The 19,598-nt window shown below is 39.0% G+C and overlaps 1 protein-coding gene across 4 annotated transcripts in view; it reads left to right on the top strand.

Moving 5' to 3' along the window:
* Window positions 1-19,598, top strand: part of LOC117372216 (membrane-associated guanylate kinase, WW and PDZ domain-containing protein 2-like) — a 98,842-nt gene that overhangs the window by 45,817 nt on the left and 33,427 nt on the right. For all 4 annotated transcript variants that reach the window (XM_055222632.1, XM_055222631.1, XM_055222630.1 and 1 more), the window contains exons 3-6: window positions 2,701-2,820; window positions 6,628-6,852; window positions 10,470-10,698; window positions 12,387-12,466. In XM_055222632.1, the coding sequence (XP_055078607.1) occupies window positions 2,701-2,820; window positions 6,628-6,852; window positions 10,470-10,698; window positions 12,387-12,466 (654 nt within the window). The remainder of the gene's footprint in view (window positions 1-2,700; window positions 2,821-6,627; window positions 6,853-10,469; window positions 10,699-12,386; window positions 12,467-19,598) is intronic.

The raw sequence follows: 19,598 nt of genomic DNA, 5'->3' as shown, positions 1-19,598 counted from the left end.
TGTTATTATGATGTTCCGCTTAATCATCTATTACTCACCACCTCTGCCCTGCTGCTACAGACTCCAGGCTCATCAGTGGAGTTCACAAGCAGACTGGTGACGCAGGATCAGTGGAAATGCAGTGATTAGATCTCATAAGAGAATGGGAGCTCCTGAGTCTGAGAATGTCATCAGGTTTGTCAGTCGCACATCTACCCCCCCCGCTGTTTTAATTTCTCCACAACGCACTCCACAATTATGGTCACAGCACTGCTGCCCAACATCCAAGGCGCAAAGGCTGTTTTTAGATCCAATAATAGCCTGTGAGAATGATATTGAGGTGGTAAAATAGCCCTTTCAGGTAGCGGTTTTCTTGCCTCTGCATTACTAATTCATGATAGCCTGTGGACGTTTTGATATAAGACAAAAAACATTAAACATATTGTACTTTGTTTAGGAATGGCTCACAGGGACAATGGCTCAGGTGGTATAGTATTTTGGTTGGGGGTCTGACCCTAACTGAAAAAAAATGTTGTTAGGCAAGACCCTTGCACCTGTGGCTGAGTACACTGGTGTGTGAATGTTTGTAGTGAATGGTCCCTTGATGTAAAGCGATTTGAGTGTCCATTGCAGGTAGAAAAGTGCTATAATTTCTGAATTTTATTCTATCAAACAAATTTAGCAAAAGAGAAAAAACTTTTTGATTGATGTCAGTGTAATACCTAGTTGTTCAGGTGGCTGGACAAAAAAATATTTAAAGTGAAAACGTTTTGCTGCTCATCCAAGCTGCTTCTTCAGTTCTTCAGCAGTCTGACCATAACTGACGAAACGACTTAGATGAGCAGCAAAATGTAAAAAAAAAAAAAAAAAAAAGTCCCATTGACAAAATTTAATTTTTCTTTTACTTCTTATTTGATTGTAAAAATTAAAAATGATTCAGTACTGGTTTAAATCATTAACTTGGTCTTGGCCCTTTTTTACTTTTAGATTTAGAAAAATAATGTAGAAATCACCATGGTAGTTTATAAAAAAGTGTATAGCAATATATGTGGCTAATGGTTGGATTGGTGGTAAGATTTGACTTTCTTGTATTCATTAAAAGTCAAGTTGAAAATCGATAAATGGTAAAACAAAATTATGAAATGATTAATCAAAGGAAATCTAAACACCAAAATGACCAGAATATGGCGCTATTTCATCAGGAGGATTTATTTAAGTTGTGGTACACTATTTTTCCAAAACTTAAATGTGCCTAAGTTTATGGTCTACCTGCCAGCCCAGACACAACAATGCAACATCATTAAACTTGGCACATCATTAAACTTGCCACCGCACCTCCCCCTCCTCTCCCCCTCCTCCCCCTTCTCCCCTCTTCTCTCCCCTCTCCTCTCCTTTCCTCTCCCATGCTCCCCCCTTGGCACTGCTCCTCTGATGGAGATCTCAAAGAAAGACTGTAATTGCTGCATGGTGATGTGTGCCTGGTGCATTCCTGCTGTTTCAACAATAATCCAATTGACGCTTCATTGTTTGCAGTGTAAGGAGCTCTGAATTATGGTAGGGAAAATGGGCATATCGATTCTCTCATTAATACAATAAGCTCCATGTTGGATTGTAGGCTCTGAGACAAGCTATTTCCCATTACGTTTTATACCCTTTTGTTGGTCCCATTATTAGGTATAGGTGCACAAATTTTACTGCTTCTTTTTACGCTATTAACAAATCAAGCTTCTGTAAAGGAAAGGGTAGATTGTCACCAGGGTATTCAGTTATAAAAAGTATAATTTTCTTTGTTGGCTTTGTTGCTTTGATGATTTAAGAAAAAAAAACAGGCACAATTTGACTGATTGCCTGACGACATCCTCCACTCTGATTTTGATTACACCTCACCAAGTCTGCATTGAGTACAAATGGATGTTTAGATGTATTGATATACTGTTTTGTCATTGTTCCCACATTCTTTCAAAGTATAGGAGGCAAGGAGTTTGAGGAGGCTGGTGATTCTACTGCTGCGTTGAAAATGGGGCAGAGAGATTGGCAGGAAGGAGTTTCGTAGTTAATTTAAGGAAAAATGGATGACAAGTGACAGGAGGTATAGGAAATAATCAAGGCTGTCACATTATCAAATCTTTTGTGTTCATTTCGCGAATAGAAACACCACGATTTTACGATTATTTACGGTAATCAACACCATGACCAAACCAAATCCTGAAATCCTGAAGTCACACTGGCTAACATATTAGCTTACCATTTCCTCTAGTGTGTGACCAGCTTTATGAATTCACACTGTAGAAAATGAACATAATAAACAAAGAGGCTTTTTGGAGTGTGGATTGAATGACTTAATTTTGCTCCTAACATTCTACCAATAACTTTTTTAGGTTGTACAGTTATATTGTGACCTGAATAACTAAAATGATCAATTGGTTTTACACTTCAACCTCATACATCAGGTGTAGCTAATAATATATCCTAAATTAGCTTAAATTTCCTTCTGCAACTCAGTTCTAACTTTTGAATAAACTTGGCCGTCACAGGCGATGACTAGTCTCCCGGCCTCCTCTCTCCTCTCCAGCGTTTCCGTCCTCCTCCCACTTCTTCCCCTGAAAAACACTTTGTATCTCCAGATCCGCTGCCCTTTAACCAACATCCTCCCCTTTCTTTCTCAAGTGCCCTATTTAGTTCTGCTTTGACCTCTCCTCCTCTCTTCTCTTCTCTCTCCAGGTACAACGCGGCAGCCTAAAGAAGGGGAAGTGCCGGGTGTGGACTACAACTTTGTGAGCGTCGAGCGGTTTATGGAACTGGAGCAAAGTGGGGCCCTGCTAGAGAGTGGAACGTATGAAGGTGAGACATGGAAAACGTACTGTGCATCTACCAGACAGGTGCTCGGGGAGAACAGAATGAGAGCATGGATTTCACACAGGCTATTTGGGGTATTTTTAAACACCGTCTGCTTTAGGGATTCATTTTTAGGGATTTATTTAGCCTTAATTTGATCAGGTGACGTGTTCAGTAGGTGTCTGTAAGGGTAACGTACTTACTAGAGCTGTAGACTTTTAGTTGTTTAGTCGATTAATCATAATAAGAAGATAATTTTTTTCATTCCACTTTTGAATTGAATTTGACAGAATTTGATGTTTATTGTATTCCATGTTAATTTTGTCAATTGTGAATATTAACTACTGCCAAAAAGCCATTATTCAATACGCAAAAAAAAAACGTCGTAGGTATTTTGTGTTTGACTTACCCCTTACCCATAACATATTGATTCATAGTTTATTAGTTTATTTCGGTTATTGGTATCTAGCAGAAACAGCACGATTTGACATGCTGGAAAACAGAAAAGGTGTAGGTGTACCATTTATATACATTCCACAATACAGCTGCATTCAAACTGAAATACTCTATCTCTTATGGTCCACATATTTACTTAGTCTTCTGTTGGTCCCTGGTGATGTGATCCTGACTCTGATGGTTAAACCGCAGCGTGCATTTTCCTGTGAAAGTTTAAGAATGACCTGAGGAGATGTTTTTGCTGTATTGCACGCAGGATTACATACAGCCCGGGCCCCCCTTCATACTTCACATGGCTGTTCAAATAGAATGTTACAGTAACGCTGAACTCTTGTGGTTTGGCCTGCAGGCATCTGAGCTCATTTCTGCGTTCAACATCTACCTTTAATTTACACATAGCAGCACATAGTAATAGTAAAAGCATTATATATTGACATTGTTTTATTTCAGAATAGTCTTTTAGCATTGTATTTAAGAGGAGAAAGTCTATATTATAAGATGCTAAATAATTCATATATTTTCTGGGGAAATTTTAATACCTCATTTGGATAAGGGCATTTTTGTTTTTCAATTGTATTTATATCAATAACTAATTCTGACTGATTTTGATTTTATTTTAAGTCTCATGTTTTCATTTTGAATTTTTTTTAAGTATATATAATGTAATGTAATTTGTCATCCTTAGCATTATTCAGATAAATATAGTGTGTACTACAGATGGATTTTACAGCAGTAATTAATTTAGAGTATAGTTTAGCTGGTAACCACCTTTCTCTCTTATATTTATTCTAGGCTTTTTTGCATGAATGTGTACAGCAAATTGAGTTGCAGTACCTCCGGCTCAGCCACCCAGAACGAGACAGCTTCCCCCCAGTGGGCATAAGAGCGCTGTGCTGAGGGAAACATCCACTGTAAACACGAGGGGAGATATGAGCAGAACATGCAAACATGCTGTCTTTGAGGACACGGCTGAAGAAAAGACTTTGGGCAAATGAAGCACAAACCCCCATCTGCGCATGGCTGATAGTGCAGCCAGCAGAGACACACGTGAGGCAGGCATGACTTGGAGTGGTGCTTCTCCAGATATGTACAAGCTCAGTGAAGGAGTAGGTTATAACCCACCAGAGAGCCATGGAGCACAGCTGGTGGCACAATGCTAATTATTCAGAGGAGACATGTTAGGCAAAATAGACAGCTTTTAGTCATATTATAATGTATAATGTGTTTCCTCATCAAAGCTCTAGTATTTTTGTTTCATTCACACATGAGGGCAATCTTGGTTAGAGAAAATCCAGTTAGAAGTGCTTGTGTTTATAGTCCATGCACCTTCACTGCACTACACTGGTTCATTTCAGAACCTCATTTGCATTCACTATAAAGTGTTGATTTGCTATAGCACTGCAGGCTCTTATCCAACAATGTCTGTCCCTGACAGTTGCTTTCTCTTGCTTTTCTCATGCAACAAAATGCCAAGTAAACGGTATCTCTTTTGTCCACAAATAGCTGCTTCTATAAGTCTGTGTGACTTAAAAGGCATTTTCCTGAAGTATAGAAGAAATAAAGGTGAAGTACAGGTCCCTTAAAGAGCTTTGTCCCTGACTGGGATTGTTAAAGCCCTTAAGTGTTGTTAATGAGGGCTTTTTCATACTATATACAAAAAGCACTGTGCATTGAATTATTCATTCACTCCCCTCACTCGGTGAAGGTACTGTACTTTTGTAGCCACAGCTGCCCTGGGGCAGATATGTGATAAGGTGATAACGTATACTATATATTATTATTCCTTGTGAGGGAAATTCATTCTGCTGCTGGGACAACCTGTCAGGAGCAGTGAGCAGCTGCAGTGCAGCGCTCAGGGAATTGTCTCCAGATCTTGAGCTGGCTTGGTCAGGACTACTTCAGCTAGAGGACCTATAGTGCATGTTTTGGGTTGATGGAGGAAACTGGAGTACCCCAAGCAAACCCACTCGGACACAGGGAGAAACATGCAAACTCTGCACAGAAAGGCCTGGGCAACCCTATTGGCCTCATTAGCCATCATGAAAATGTGGTCAGTTTTTTAGCTAAAGAAACATGTCCATAAGTAACAGAAATAACAAAATAAACATTCTTTGTTTCACGTTCTTTAAGGAGACTGCAATACACTGAAGTGTAACGGGATACTACACATGGATTATGTGGAAATAGACAATACGTGCTCATGTTTGTTTTGTAATGTCACATAATATACTTATGTTTGCGGGTGTCTGTGATGTCCAACACAGCATAGCAAAATTCAGAAAAGTCTTATGTTATTGAAATGGTAGATGGCCCAAATGTATTGTAAGCACTTGTTATGGTATACACTTCATATTCACATTCTAGCATCATAGCATCAGAATTGAATATAATGACCAATTACCCGTACATGTGGTGTCTCTCTGTCACATAAGCAAACATTTGGAGACCCGGTGGAACATGACTGTTGACAAGGCCTCTACTCTGACTGTATCCCAAAGTGCACAGGCTGCATGCATCATTATGCAGTAAAGTTTTCTTCTACCAAAACAGTAATTTGTTTTAAAGGGACAGAGTCGTGTCCCTCAGAGACATGTTTAATCTGCCAGTGTTCTTTCTGGAGTGTTCTGGGGATTTTGTTAGTAATTTCTTTAGACGCTGTTCCTCCCTCCTTATGCCGTCATAATATTAGTGAGCAATGATGAGATGTGGTAAAAAGTAAGTGGTTATAATCAATCCTGTCAGCTTTCTGTTTTATTATAGCCTTAGTAGTTGTCTTAAGTGTCAACAAAATAGTGTGTTTGGGCATTAAGACCTAAACAAAGGAACAGCGCAGACCACGAGTTTCATTATTTGTTCTCACTAGCATTAGCAAAAGGTTACGCAATGCACCTTTAAAGTTTAATATACTCTCTATGACTATCTTGTATCTTGATAATAGTCCAGCCCCATTTAAAAATACATAAAGTTAGTGTACTTTATGTATTTTTAAATGGGGCTGGACTATTATCAAGTTACTGGTGATATATATGGGGGCAGATTGTGGCTAATTCCTACCGCTAAAGCCTAGACTAACTTAGTGTAAAGGTTTAAAAACTCCAAAAATGAAATAGATAAAAAACTAAAACTTAAATACCCTGAAATAAGTCAATACACATATTGTAAAAGCTACTGTTTAGTAACCTTAGGTATATTGTCACTTATATCAATTATATATTATTTTCTCTTTTGTATGGTTATAACATTTTTTGGACCACACCCAGACAAACCACCCCTGTACCTCCCTCACAGTAAAACACATAGCCTCTAACCTGTATATTCTCTCTCTCTCTCTCTCTCTCTCTCTCTCTCTCTCTTCAGATAACTTCTACGGGACCCCCAAACCTCCAGCGGAGCCTTCCCCCGCAGCCCCTCCCCTGAATGTGAGTGAGGCCCTGCTACCCGGAGCCCGGCCCAGTGCCCAGGGCAAGAGGAAGAGGAACCAGTCCGTCAGTAACATGGAGCAGCGTGCCAGTCTAGAGCCGCCCGAGGAGGAAGAGGAGGAAAGCCCAGTCGTCAACGGCAATGGGGTGGCTATCACTCCAGGTATGCCACAGGGATATGTCAAGTATGGGCTACTTAAAATAGGCATAGAGGTATGAAAAGAAACATGTATTGTTACCCTTCAAAACAAGGGTAAAAAGGTATATGACTTAATTATACAGTCCTTTACACCAGTGGTCCCCAACCTTTTTATCACCGCGGACCGGCCAACGCTTGAAAATTTTACCGCGGACCGGGGGGGGGGGGGGGGGGGGGGCTAATGCTAATGCTAACGATTACACATGATACACATTTGACCCACAATTAAGTTAATAGCAGAATAAACCACGCTTACCGAGCAGGAACAGCATCCAGTCCATCAAAACATAAGGTCCCTCTACTCCTCAGTCCACCATGAGATCTTCACTCGGTTCCACGAACCGCTCCAGGTCCGAGATGCCTCTAGTTTAACTTGTACAAACATCCACAGTGTCCTCGGTCGCGTACTTCCTTTGTTTTGTCCGTTTCGTCATGTTTAAAACGCAAAACTGCTGCGTAAAATTACGCAATACGTGCGTATAATTTTACGCGCGGATCTTTATATCCAGCCTCATGTTTTTACGCGGAGAAGTGACAGAACAGATTTCACTTTCCTGCAGCAGATTGGACATGGAGGCTCTAACTTCCTTTGTGGACATAATTTCTGGATTATATTCTCTGGACCTTTACGGAACGAATGAGACCAACTTTGTGTGAATATGTTGATGTTTGACAGAACCAGAGCGCTCAAAGGTAAGTGAAGTCCAAATCCACATTTCTGACTCCTCTGTAAAAACGGCTTTCCTGTCAGCACTGTGGTGATTCGAGGTGTAAATGGTTTACAAATTCAGAAAGATGAATGCCGTAGCTTTCATTTGATGTGTAGATTGTTTGCGTGGGTGACGCAGAAATACACGTACATTGCTGTAAAGTTGTAACGCGGGTGGGCCGTCGGAACGCTAAGTGGTTAAGTTGTCGGCGCTCAAGTGACGGAAATGTAACCGAGAGAATCCGGTCATTTTTCAAAATAAAAGATTTTTCAAAATAAACGATTGTTCAGACTCAGATAATAAATACAACAGAAATAATTAATTATTTCTTGGACGGCCCGCGGCCCGGTACCAATTGATCCACGGACCGGTACCGGTCCGCGGCCCGGTGGTTGGGGACCACTGCTTTACACAACCAGGAACATTTAAACATATTTGTGATAGATTACAAATATATGATCTGATTATAATTATTAACGGAATTCCCCTCAACTATCAGTAACAGTATCACCCAGCCTTAACTTCAACACACCTAAATAGACCAAAGAAAATCGAAACAGACAAGCAGACAAATTTAGACCAGTCTGGTTATTATTAGAACTAGTCACATGCATTATTTTGGGTATTATAGCTTCTTATCATTGATGATACAGCCAGTATTTAAATGTGACATACCTTAAAAAAAATTAAAATTAAAATCTATATTATTTTGCAGATGATATTTAGATATAGCATATTGGGATGAGAAATATTTTAAAACATGCATAGTTGTGTAGTTGTCAGTTGAGTTACTACATGATGTTCAACAGAAACACAGAAGCTCCAACCAAGAACATGCTGGAGCAGATGCTAGCTGTAACTAATGACTGGAGTATTTCTATGGAAATAGAGTGTCTCGCTGCAGGTACATGAGAGAAGAGCATCAATATCCTCTTGTGATGTTTTTACTTCACATTTTCCATCTACTAAATGAGACACAACACTAGCCCTGTCTTGACGATTTATTCTTCCACATTATTTGAAGTGTAAAGACTGAGCATGGCAGTAAAGATACCCATGTGTGATCATTTAATGCAGTCTCCTTCTCAGAGTGATTGAGTAAAGCTGGGAAATGTGCAGGAGTTGGAGTAATGGTTGTTTTGATTATTCTTGGAAGGAGAGATAAATCTGACACATAAAGGAGCAGTGGCTCTATATTCACTGTTCGTCATTTTTCTGACCAAATATCATATTGAACATAGCTGTTTGTTCAAAATAGGTTTGGTAGAGGGCTACTTGGTTGTTAGGTCAGTATGTATGTACTTTCAATATTAGACTGAGCTCTAACATTGAAGTGGGACTAATCACCTAAACTCTACCCACAACCACATTTCAATTAGGGCCCTGTCCCCATCCACACACTACACTTCAATGAAGTGTGCATTTTCTGAAAGTACATGAGTGCACAATGGCAGACGGGTGGTAAACATTAGAATTGGGACAGTACACACTCATATGACTCACGTATTAAGTGTATTTAGGTAAAACCTCTAAGCAGCGCAAAACGGCTATCAACTGTTAAATTAATCAGTTATAACAATTTGCTGAACTGGCCATAAACAAATAGAATAGTGATTAGCGTTGGTACAGTGTTCTTAAATTCTGCATATTTATTTTAAATATTATAAGTTGCTAAGCTGCTAAGCCTTTCCATTGTATCCAGTTAGTGCTCACTACTAAGTTGTTCGTAAGTTGATAAGGTCTTGTACTTCTGCACTATTTGCAAACATTCCAGTGAAATGCATTCTGGGAAATACTCTTGCCTGAAGTCTGCATCACTTTGCACTTGCTGCAAGTGCAGAGAACAACGTGGTCATGTGCAGATCAAAAAATTCTTATGGATTGGGATACAGTGAACAAATGTGTTCCTTGTCACAAGTGAGAGTATTGGGACAGGGCCTAGAGCTGCTGGCCAGCACCTGAAAAACTAAAGGGGAGGGGCAGGTCACTTCATCTCTGCCCCGGCAGCCAGGTGTTAGTTATCAGAAACCTCTGGCTTCAGTGAATGAACATATAACACATTTGAGCCAACTACTGTATATATTACATCCCAACACACAGAAGGAAGTAGATGTAATTTAGCAATGCAGTTGTAGTACATAGAATTGCACATCACATGCATTTTCTATATTTCAAAAGTATGATGAATGGACCACTTTACCTGTTTAACATCCTGGCAATTTAGAGCCATCTCTGAGTTAACTACACCCTGGTTTGTCATTATCAGTCACATTAATCCACTCCGCTAGCATGAATGTACCCTTGCTCCTGTCCCCCCACCCACACCGGGGCACCTTGGCTCCTCCGTTATGGCTGTCCGGAGTCTTGTTTTGTGGTGTCCCCTTGTCTTCGTCCTGTGTCCTTCTGTCCTCTGCCTTTTGTCGTTTTGCATTCTATTATTACCCCTTTCTCTCCCACTCTCCTGACCTCCAGGTCTCTGTGGTGCTGTTACGGTCGCCATTTCTCTCGTCTGTCTGGCGTGCATCTGTTTAGTTATTTTTGACCACACATTTTTCCTCATACTATAAAAGTGTGGAGGTGTTTTTAGAATCGCTGTTTAGACAGTAAAGTTAGGCCTACAAGATGACACAGGCAAAGTCATGTTGTGTGACGTGGCAGTGCAATTTTTGGCTGCCCTCTATTGCATGTGTTTCTACTATACCTATTATTCATGTTATATGTAATGACTACTTTTGAGAATCTTTTTTACAGTGTATCTCATCCTCTCTGGGGGGGTTGGGGCTCTGACTCATTGTGCATGGCGTGTGTCAACATATGAGTGGTATTTTGTGAGGATAACTGCCAAATGTTTTTTTCTTTTTTCCTTTGCAGAGTCCAGTGAGCATGAGGACAAGAGCACAGACGCCTCTGGGGAGGTGCCAGTGGAGGGGTCTAGCCAGCTCCCAGCCTGCTCGGAGCCCGCTGCAGAGGGAGAGGAGGAACCCAAGTCACCCTCCAAATCCCCTGCCAAAGTGCCCGATGCCAACGAGGAGGAGCTGGGGCCACTGCCGGACAACTGGGAGATGGCCTACACGGAGAAGGGAGAGGTCTACTTCATAGAGTAAGTGGTAGTGCCAAAGCCTCAGATACTGTACGGGTGAGGCCAAGTACCACCAAACCAGCAATTCTACAAACCTGATTTTTGTTTTGGTTCATTCTTGCGCCCTCAGATTTTAAGTGGGACTAAACACCTAAACTCTGCCTAAAACCACATTCCAAATAGAGCTAATAAATTGGGCAGTACCTAGAGCACTAAAGGGGAATGTGGGGGAAAAGAGAGGCAGGGTCTGGAGATATGAGGAACAGTGTGATTGTTCTAAAGGCAACCACACTTCAAACTCTGCCCTGCAGCCAGAAACAGCTGGCTGCAAAAGCTGCAAATCTACCTAGTGTGCACTAACATTCTCAAAAAGGGACTAGGAACAATAGACAATGCTATTAAAACACCATATACACTGTTTAGTAGCAATAGTTGATTTTGGTGGCCTTTTTAGAATGTTCCTTCAGGCCATACACATCATAATGTATTATCTTCTTCTGTTGATAAGAACTGGAGCTGCTTTCACACAGCTGAGAGATTGTAACTGACAGGGTTGTACTGCACACGCAGACATCATGTTTTCACATAGTGGTACATTACAGGGTCAGAGCATAACTACACTTTGATCCCCAGGGGATTAACTGCTGTGACCCAACAATACAGTGGCCTGATGCAGTGCAGCAGGAGGAAATTGTGTAAGAGCTCAATTAGATTTTGAACAGTAATTAATTAACTGTAGGTGTATTGCTAATCTTTTGTATTGCACCACAGTGACTAGCTATCTCAGTGTACTTGAGTTAGCTGCAATCTGACATTAAAAGCCATTTTAAACACATTTATTATAGTTGAATATAATCTGGTGATTGAAAATGGCATATTTAAATTGAACACTTACATAGTAACCAATGTGCTATAACCTAAATGCCACTGTTCATAAAAAGCTCTTTAAACACTAAACACTAAATCCACTTTTTTAGTTTAATAGCTCTGTTTGAAATGTGGTTGTCGGCAGAGTTTAGGTGTTTAGTTCTACTTTAATGATCACTAACACTAGACAGGGTATGGATGATTAGTACTACTACATATATAATATTTCTATTCCAAAACAGCTCAGACAGAGTTCTCATAAATTTGTTTATGGGTATGAATATTTATCAAACTGAAAAAGGTATCACCATTTACTTCATCATTTTAAGAAACACAATGGTGATATTTAAGTATGAAGAGCTCACTTGTAAACACCTTTGGCCTACAGTACATTTTCAGACTAGTTTCTCCAAGTGAGCTGTATTTTAGCATACACCACATTTGCATGAGCTTTAAATATTTGCCTTTTTAGATCCTTAAACTCTGCAGCTACTTCGAGTAAACATGTTGATTTATTGTTACTTCTTTAAAAGCTTTGGGTCTCACCGGCTTCATAAACTTTACAGCGCTGGCTCATGTGCTGAATAATTGATATATAACTTATACTTCTAATCAAATTTGCTAGCCAGGCACTTTTTCCCTGTAGTGATGCATACTCACCTTTCGCCCTCTCCCATCACAGGGGCAATTAGTGCTGCTGGCTAATTAGCAGATTAATGATCAGTGAGTTTGCCTTAGAAATCCTCTTGTTTCTGCCCTGCTCAGGTCATTGGCAATTTATCTTTTTCCCACGTTAACCTCTTGTTGACCTTAGCTATTTTTTTTTTCTTTTTTCTGTTTAGTCACAACACCAAAACAACGTCGTGGCTAGACCCTCGGCTGGCTAAGAAGGCAAAGCCCCCAGAAGAGTGCAGGGAGGACGGTGAGTGCACAGTGCTGGGGCTGGTTGGGTAACCGTGTTGTTTTGTGTCAGTTCCAGGTTTGGTTTTAGTGCCTGTGGGAGGACTGCATTTCCGCCTTCCTACATTGGTCTGCCCTTGACTCATTGTTCTACTGTTTTTTTCATCAGTTTTTCATATTATTGTTTGTTTAGAGGGAGAATTAAATGTCAGAGCTAATTGTTATATCACCTACTCCTGATAATATAAGCAGTGAATTGGACACTTTTGTTTTATTGCATTGTGTCAATGTGACCTGCTTATTAATTTTAAAACAAGGTAATTCAATGCTTGATTGAATATCTATTTAATGTCAGTTTATTATTTATTAAAGTTATTGTTTTGGACTGTGTGAGACCCGTGCTGCAAACACATTATGTGTGAAATTAATGTAAAGTATAGCATTAGTGTCTCAGCTGTGTGGGTGAATGTTGAGGTTTGTTTTAATATCATGAATAATAGTGCCCTAAGTTCATTTGTTCCTTGGGCAGTTGTGAGGATAGAAATAGTTTCTAAAATTATTTCCAATTGCTATTTTTGTTGCCCAATTAAAATATTGGTATTATTTGATATTATTCAAAAACATATTTATTTATTTATTTATTTATTTATAGATAGTATATATTAAAGGTGCACTATGCACTACGTAAGTTTTTGGTGAGCGTCCACCATCTGCTTGCCTCCATGGAGCTGTTGTTACTCGAATGTTTCATAGTATTGCATTAAATGTGTTTGCCTTTCATTTATTTCATTGTATAATGTGTTTTCTTGATTAAAAATAGCTTGCATTTGTACTGTGAGTGGGGTCTCTTCTCCACAGGTCTGACCTATAAATTGGCCTGGTGGCACCTCCTGCTTGTCTTTATGGATATAGGTGCATTTAATGCTATACTGTACAACATTTTAGGCAAAGCAATAACATCTACTTGGAGACAGGCAGATGGGGGACATTTCTCCTGAAAGGTTATAAAACACACCTTTAATGAACTCCTGCAAGACATACAGTTTTAAATATGACAGGTTTTCATCCAATTTCCCTAGACCTCTAGGTAAAAAAAACAGTTCAAGACAGTAACAGTAGTCAGTAATTGCAAGAGAGAGTTTAACATTGCATAATGTGTCCAATCACGTGGCAGACCCTCTACCAGAAACCTAATGAAGTATTAATATTAACAAAAACTCATCCAGATATACAACTCTCGACTTTACCCCAAAAGCTACTTCCTGATTTGCTACCTGAACTTTTGTGAATTGTTGTTTTGCCACTGCCTGCCTTAGATTGGGTACAGGTTGTTGCTCAGAGGTGTTCCAATCAGATGTGTACAGTCCCCTGCTGTTGTCCCAGCCCTCACTCACAGAATTAGTGATGTGACTCTCTGGCACCACTTTAAATCAATACCTCCTCTGCCTTCTCTTCCTCTCTTCTTCCTCTCCCGTTCCTCTCCTCCACGCTCCCTCCTTCATCCTGCTCAGTAAAAGGGCCCAAATGTGACAGGAATTCTAATCACCGTGCTCCTCTCTCTCCTCTATCTCTTCCGTGCACACACCTTTTACTGTTTTTGGGTCGAGCAATATGGCGGCTGTGGTGCATGTTTCATCCCAGGCAGCACTTCATGGATTGGGTTACACAATAAAATGGAAGATGTAACATTTCAAATCAATATTGTATTTTCAATAGTCGCAATTAGCAAATCACAAATTGTTTAGGTAGTATGTTTTCCTATCCTCTCTATGGGGTCTTAATATTATTACGTTCAAAATTGACTAACCCTGTCATTTAGGTCTGAATTTTAATATTATGAAAATCTGATTACATACAATCCAAGAAAACAAAAATGAGGTTATTACCATAGAAAGGCCATGAGTGACTACTGATGGAAACATAATTAGTTAAGCTAATTGCAACAATTAAATTATGTATTATCTTAACTATGCTTAAAACTACTTTGCTTTCTATTCATTTTAATAATATAACCAAAGCATTTAAGATAATACATTTGAGCAACTTTGTTAAGTTTAAATGAACATAAAATCCAGTAATGACACGTAATTGCTTTCTAAATTGGTTAATTCTGTTGAGGGAATGAGACAAAATATACACAGCGGCAGCCAGCACATGACACAATTAGTCTTCTCTCCATGTCCTTAATGTAATATACTAACTGTAGTGTTGACTAGACATTGGTGCTTCAAGCTGTATGAATGACTTGAGAGATGAGTGGTTCAGAGAAAAAAAAGATTTAGACTGTGATTGAGTGACAGAAGGAAAATCACTGTACAATGTGATTTTTGTATTAGTTTGCCAGTTCATATTTTGGTCTTTTTCTCTAAATTCTGCTGGACGAGTTTAAAATGTGAACTTTGAACATAATCCTATTATTTTGAACATACATTGCAAATCTAATCCCAATCACTATGTTTGTCAGAAAAAAATGTAATTTGAGGTTTTTACCAAATCTAGTTGGTGTAAAATCCTGCCTCATGCCCAGTGTAGCACTAAAAATAAGCAGCAGGCTATAATATGTCTGGCCCTGTTTAAAATGCAAACTTAAATGTATCACCACATTTTCTTTGGGTTCATCAGGCAACTATAACACACAGATATATAAATAGTAAGCTGTGATGTCTATACTCATCCTGTTTCTATTTTTATTTGTTCCACCCACGCTCTCCTTTACTACATCTGACTGTTTACACTCTGGCTAGCGTACCGCTCACTACACTGCAAGGTAATGTTACAACAACCGTGGTAATAGACATGTCATTTCCACTGCATCAAATAAACTTAACAAGCATATACAAGTATGCATAAACCAATAATGTGAATGGTAGCAAAACAGTTTGAGTACTGTGACTGAATATCATTGAATATTTTATTTGGGACACGTCTCATTGCCAGCCATGTTGGATCGGGGGACTTGTGCTGCACATATGTAAAGCTCTGGTTGAGTGGTTTGCCGGATGTGACTAGCGGAGGGAGTTCAAAGGCTTGTCACTGCAGTCCCGGCTTACTTGCATTCGTTTTGTCAGTTTTTGGTTACATAACTTAAGCTCATGCCTGGATGCTGGGGTGGCTTCGGAGGCTAGGAGCAAATAGAGCTATGAAGTCATGAAACGGAGGAATAAATATGTATCTGTAGTTTGCCAAATGAAGTGCTCTGGAATGAACTTTTACCTTTTTCTTGTATTTGGGGAGTGAGGCCCAATTGTTAGTATTATTCTATTTATTGATAACTGTGGTAATTGTTGTATCAGAAGTACATTTAGTAGTTGTAGTTGTGATTTTAGTGAAAATGCATATTAGAACTTCAAGCTTAAAGATGTATTTTAAATGGCACCATTTAACATACAATTGCTTAAGTAGAAAAAAACTGTGGCTTAAGAAATAGCTTACCACCATCAGAAGTATGAAGTGAAAGTAAAGGATTGTAAAGTTTTGAGTATCTTGCTACATAAACCCAATACATTTTTATGGATATACTTGTTACTTCAAGCTATTATCACTCAAGTACTAAAACTAACTCAAATGTATGGTGTATGTGGAAAAACTACTGAAATTTCTACAGAAAGTTCCTTAAATAGTTCTAATTGAGTAAGTCATTTCTTACTCATCTATTCATTTGAGTACCACTGGGCCATTTACCACTCTTGGTGAGTCAAGCCATGTGTCGCTTTCATACTTTTTCAAGTTTCCTTCTTAGCACTCACATCCCACAATAAACACAGAAATATTGGAATCCTGAGCATAAGGTGTGTGACAAATGCTGGCGTCAGATGAAGCAATGATGCAGACTGTGAGAACGCTCCCGTGCACCATGGCAGAGACTGATGGACTTGTGTGCTAAGACGTTACCCCTCGCTTACATCACTATCATCACTGTTGTGTCTAGACGGGACAGGCTCATGTCCATGGTCCACAGATCCCCCCTCCCCCATCGTTCATCTTTGGCTCTGGAATATTAATGTTCAATTGTGCATGAGCGGCAGTAATAGGTGTGCATGTTTCTTGTTTTTTTTCCACAGAGTTAGATGAGTTGAGTGCGTGTGTTAGTGTCTTCCTCTTGGTGGCACACACAGACATTGTTTGTAGGAGAAGATGAGTCAGCTAATGCAAAAGAATTACAATGGAGCTTTGTGACAGAGGATACTGATATAAATCCATGAATAGCCACTGATCTCAGTACAGTATATAGCAATGTTTGCCATAAAATCAAGACATAAATAGACGTTTTAAGCTTTTAACAATGTTCAGCTTTCATCCAAAATTTGCACCTTGTCATTTTTTGTAAAGTTTCACAATATGGGATTACTGTGCCAAGCATTTACTCATATTCAACCTGTACTTTGGCCTATTTACATGGAGACAAGAAGTTTAATGTCATACTGTGTAACATTCCAGGCAAAGCAGTTGCTGGGTTTCAGATTACATCACAGCATTCTATAGGCAAATTTTTTTATATAGAGATGTAATATAGTGAGTTCTTGGGCCTAGTCACTGATATTCAACATTTGTAAATTTACTTTTTAGATATTTTATGGTAAAGTACAATTTAATCAATAGGAAAAAAAAACATCTGAAGTCCACCAATAACCCTCCACCAAAATTACATACCACATCTTTAAGTAATCCTTTTGAGGAAGGTTCTGCCTCTAAACAGGCAAAAGTACTGTAACCTCTAAACTGCATTATGTAGGTTGACATGTTTGGTTGCAACTTGTAAATAATTCTGTTTACAAGAAGCCCATACAAACCAGTCCATGCTTTCAGTTATAGTGTGTGTGTATTTGGTCAAAGTTTGCCATGATGTATTTTCACATATCACAGTAAAGAAGCTGTTTATTTCATTTTGCAGCACCTGTGGCTGATTTTTGTGGCCTTAAATAAAGACTTAAAAGTGTGAACCAAATCATAAGTGTACCCCAAGTAGTATGTAAATTACAAAATTAGAAATTCTCAGTTCCTCATAATGTATATAACCTATATATCATCACCAGCCTAATTCTGATCACATAGGTGCTTAAATGTTTTTAATTTATCTAGTGTCATGTTGATGCTGCTAATTTATAACTTCAAAATACTTAATTAAACCAAACTGTCGCCTGCAGAGGGTGCCAGAAACATAATCCAAATTTTCTTCGTACAATAATGCTGGCGTAAAGGAGTTTGGCCTGAGTGGCCACACATACATTAAAACATTAACTCAAATTTTGACTCGCCAATATTCATTTAATAACTTTTTTCACTGAAGGACCACCATTGCCCCACTATGGTCTCTATTCTTGGGTTCAGCTACCTGTTTTATGCAACATTCTGAGGATTTTTCCCATTCAAAAGATGTAATATTTTGTTTTAACTAATTAATGACTATGGCAATGATCCTAATTTGTCATTATTCTGAAACCCATGTATAGAATCTATTTGAAATAGTGTAGAGGCTACATGTATTTATGAGTGTCAGCTTCCTGAGGCCTTTTCACCATTCATACACACATATAATATGGTGTTTTAAATTGTTAATTGCAATGGCAACAATCCTAATTTTCATCATTTTTAAACCCATGGATAATTGCCATCTTCTTACAACTGCATAGACATAGTATAACACACAAAAAACACCTCATTCAGTCAGAAATTGTCCATTTAAAATACATGACAAATCTGGACTCCCAAACCTCCACTGAGTAATCCAACAGCAGGGAATAAAGACAAAACCAGGCCTTCAGCTTAGGCAAGAAAAAGAGAGAAGACTTTCACTGCTGGTTGCTATGGAAACTGTCTCTATCTTACTTCAGGGGGAGGGCACGCGACTGCTGGATGAGTTGGGCTGACACTTTAAGGTGGATTGTGGAATTTAAGGTGGTTTGGAAGTATATACGCGTGATGTTTTTTTGCCTGGGGGATTAGCAGGGTATTTGAGGTAAAGTACAAAGCTAACATTTTTGTTCTGTGGGTCCCCTTCACCTTGGGCAATACAGTGAGCTGCCAGATTACCAATATCAGCAGCACAGATCAAGTGGTAATGACATTAGGGCCTGAGAGGATCCAAAACACACTACCAGACAATACACAATAATGGAAACATAAATACACTTCTGTACTGTGAGAATGTTGGAAATTTTAGGATGGTGTGATTTATACTGCCACTGTGTCCTTGGGCAAGACATTCCACTTCTCTTGCCTCCTCTGTCTGCACATGTAGGTTTATTAATGTGTGTGAATGGGTGAAGGATCTTTTGGTCTTCAGTTCAGTCTGAAACTTGTTCTTTACTCATGGTTCAAAATCAAGTACAGACCTTTTAACAGGATTTAAGTATATTACCAAAACATGAAATAATCAATTTATAAAGAGGAAATCTTATTGTTGACCACAGTATAGTAACTTACAAAAACATTACTTAGATTTTACTTAAGTTAAACTTGACACACCATTAAGGCAAAAATATTTAAATAACAATCGTAGAAGCCATTAAGTCAAATACAAAATAATAATAAGTCCATGTTATAAAAAGAGGAAAAAATAAATAAAAATACCAATTGCAGTGCTCCTAAAGTTTGATTAATTTCTGAAACCACCTACACAGTTTCAAGTGTTTATTAGACTTGTTAATTTACAACACAAAAACAAGGAATTTTAACCCTTTGTGGACCACCAACATATTAATATATAATAATAATTTCTCGTCTGACTGTGCAACTGTAGTTACCCTGCATACAGTGGAGTGGCAGAAGAGCAGATGGACCTGGGCTCCTAACATGCGGGTGTGCATTGTTGCATGTTAGCTTTGCCCTTTCACTTTTAGGACAATTCCCTTGTTGTGCTCCTCATACTGTAATTCAACAGGAAAATCTAGCAGCACACTTATATCCCAATGAGTATGGCTTAGTGTAGTACGATGGGTTATTGTGGAAAAAAAGAGAAAGTAAGTACCAGAGTCTTAGCGGGGATGTCTTGACCCAGAAAGAAAAGATACATGAGAGAAAGAGAGGGAAAAAATGAAAGAGGAGCAAGAGGAGGAGACAGTAATTAACACAACATCATGGCTGCCGTCCAAACCAGAAAGAGATGGGTGGGACAATGCAAGAAGTGAAAGCTTTATAGGTGAGGATGGTTTGTA

Source organism: Periophthalmus magnuspinnatus, chromosome 6, assembly GCF_009829125.3.
Source record: "Periophthalmus magnuspinnatus isolate fPerMag1 chromosome 6, fPerMag1.2.pri, whole genome shotgun sequence".
NCBI classification, from domain to species: Eukaryota; Metazoa; Chordata; class Actinopteri; order Gobiiformes; family Gobiidae; genus Periophthalmus; species Periophthalmus magnuspinnatus.
The sequence above is the reverse complement of the archived record's forward strand: the minus strand, read 5'-3'. Positions and strand labels throughout refer to the sequence as shown.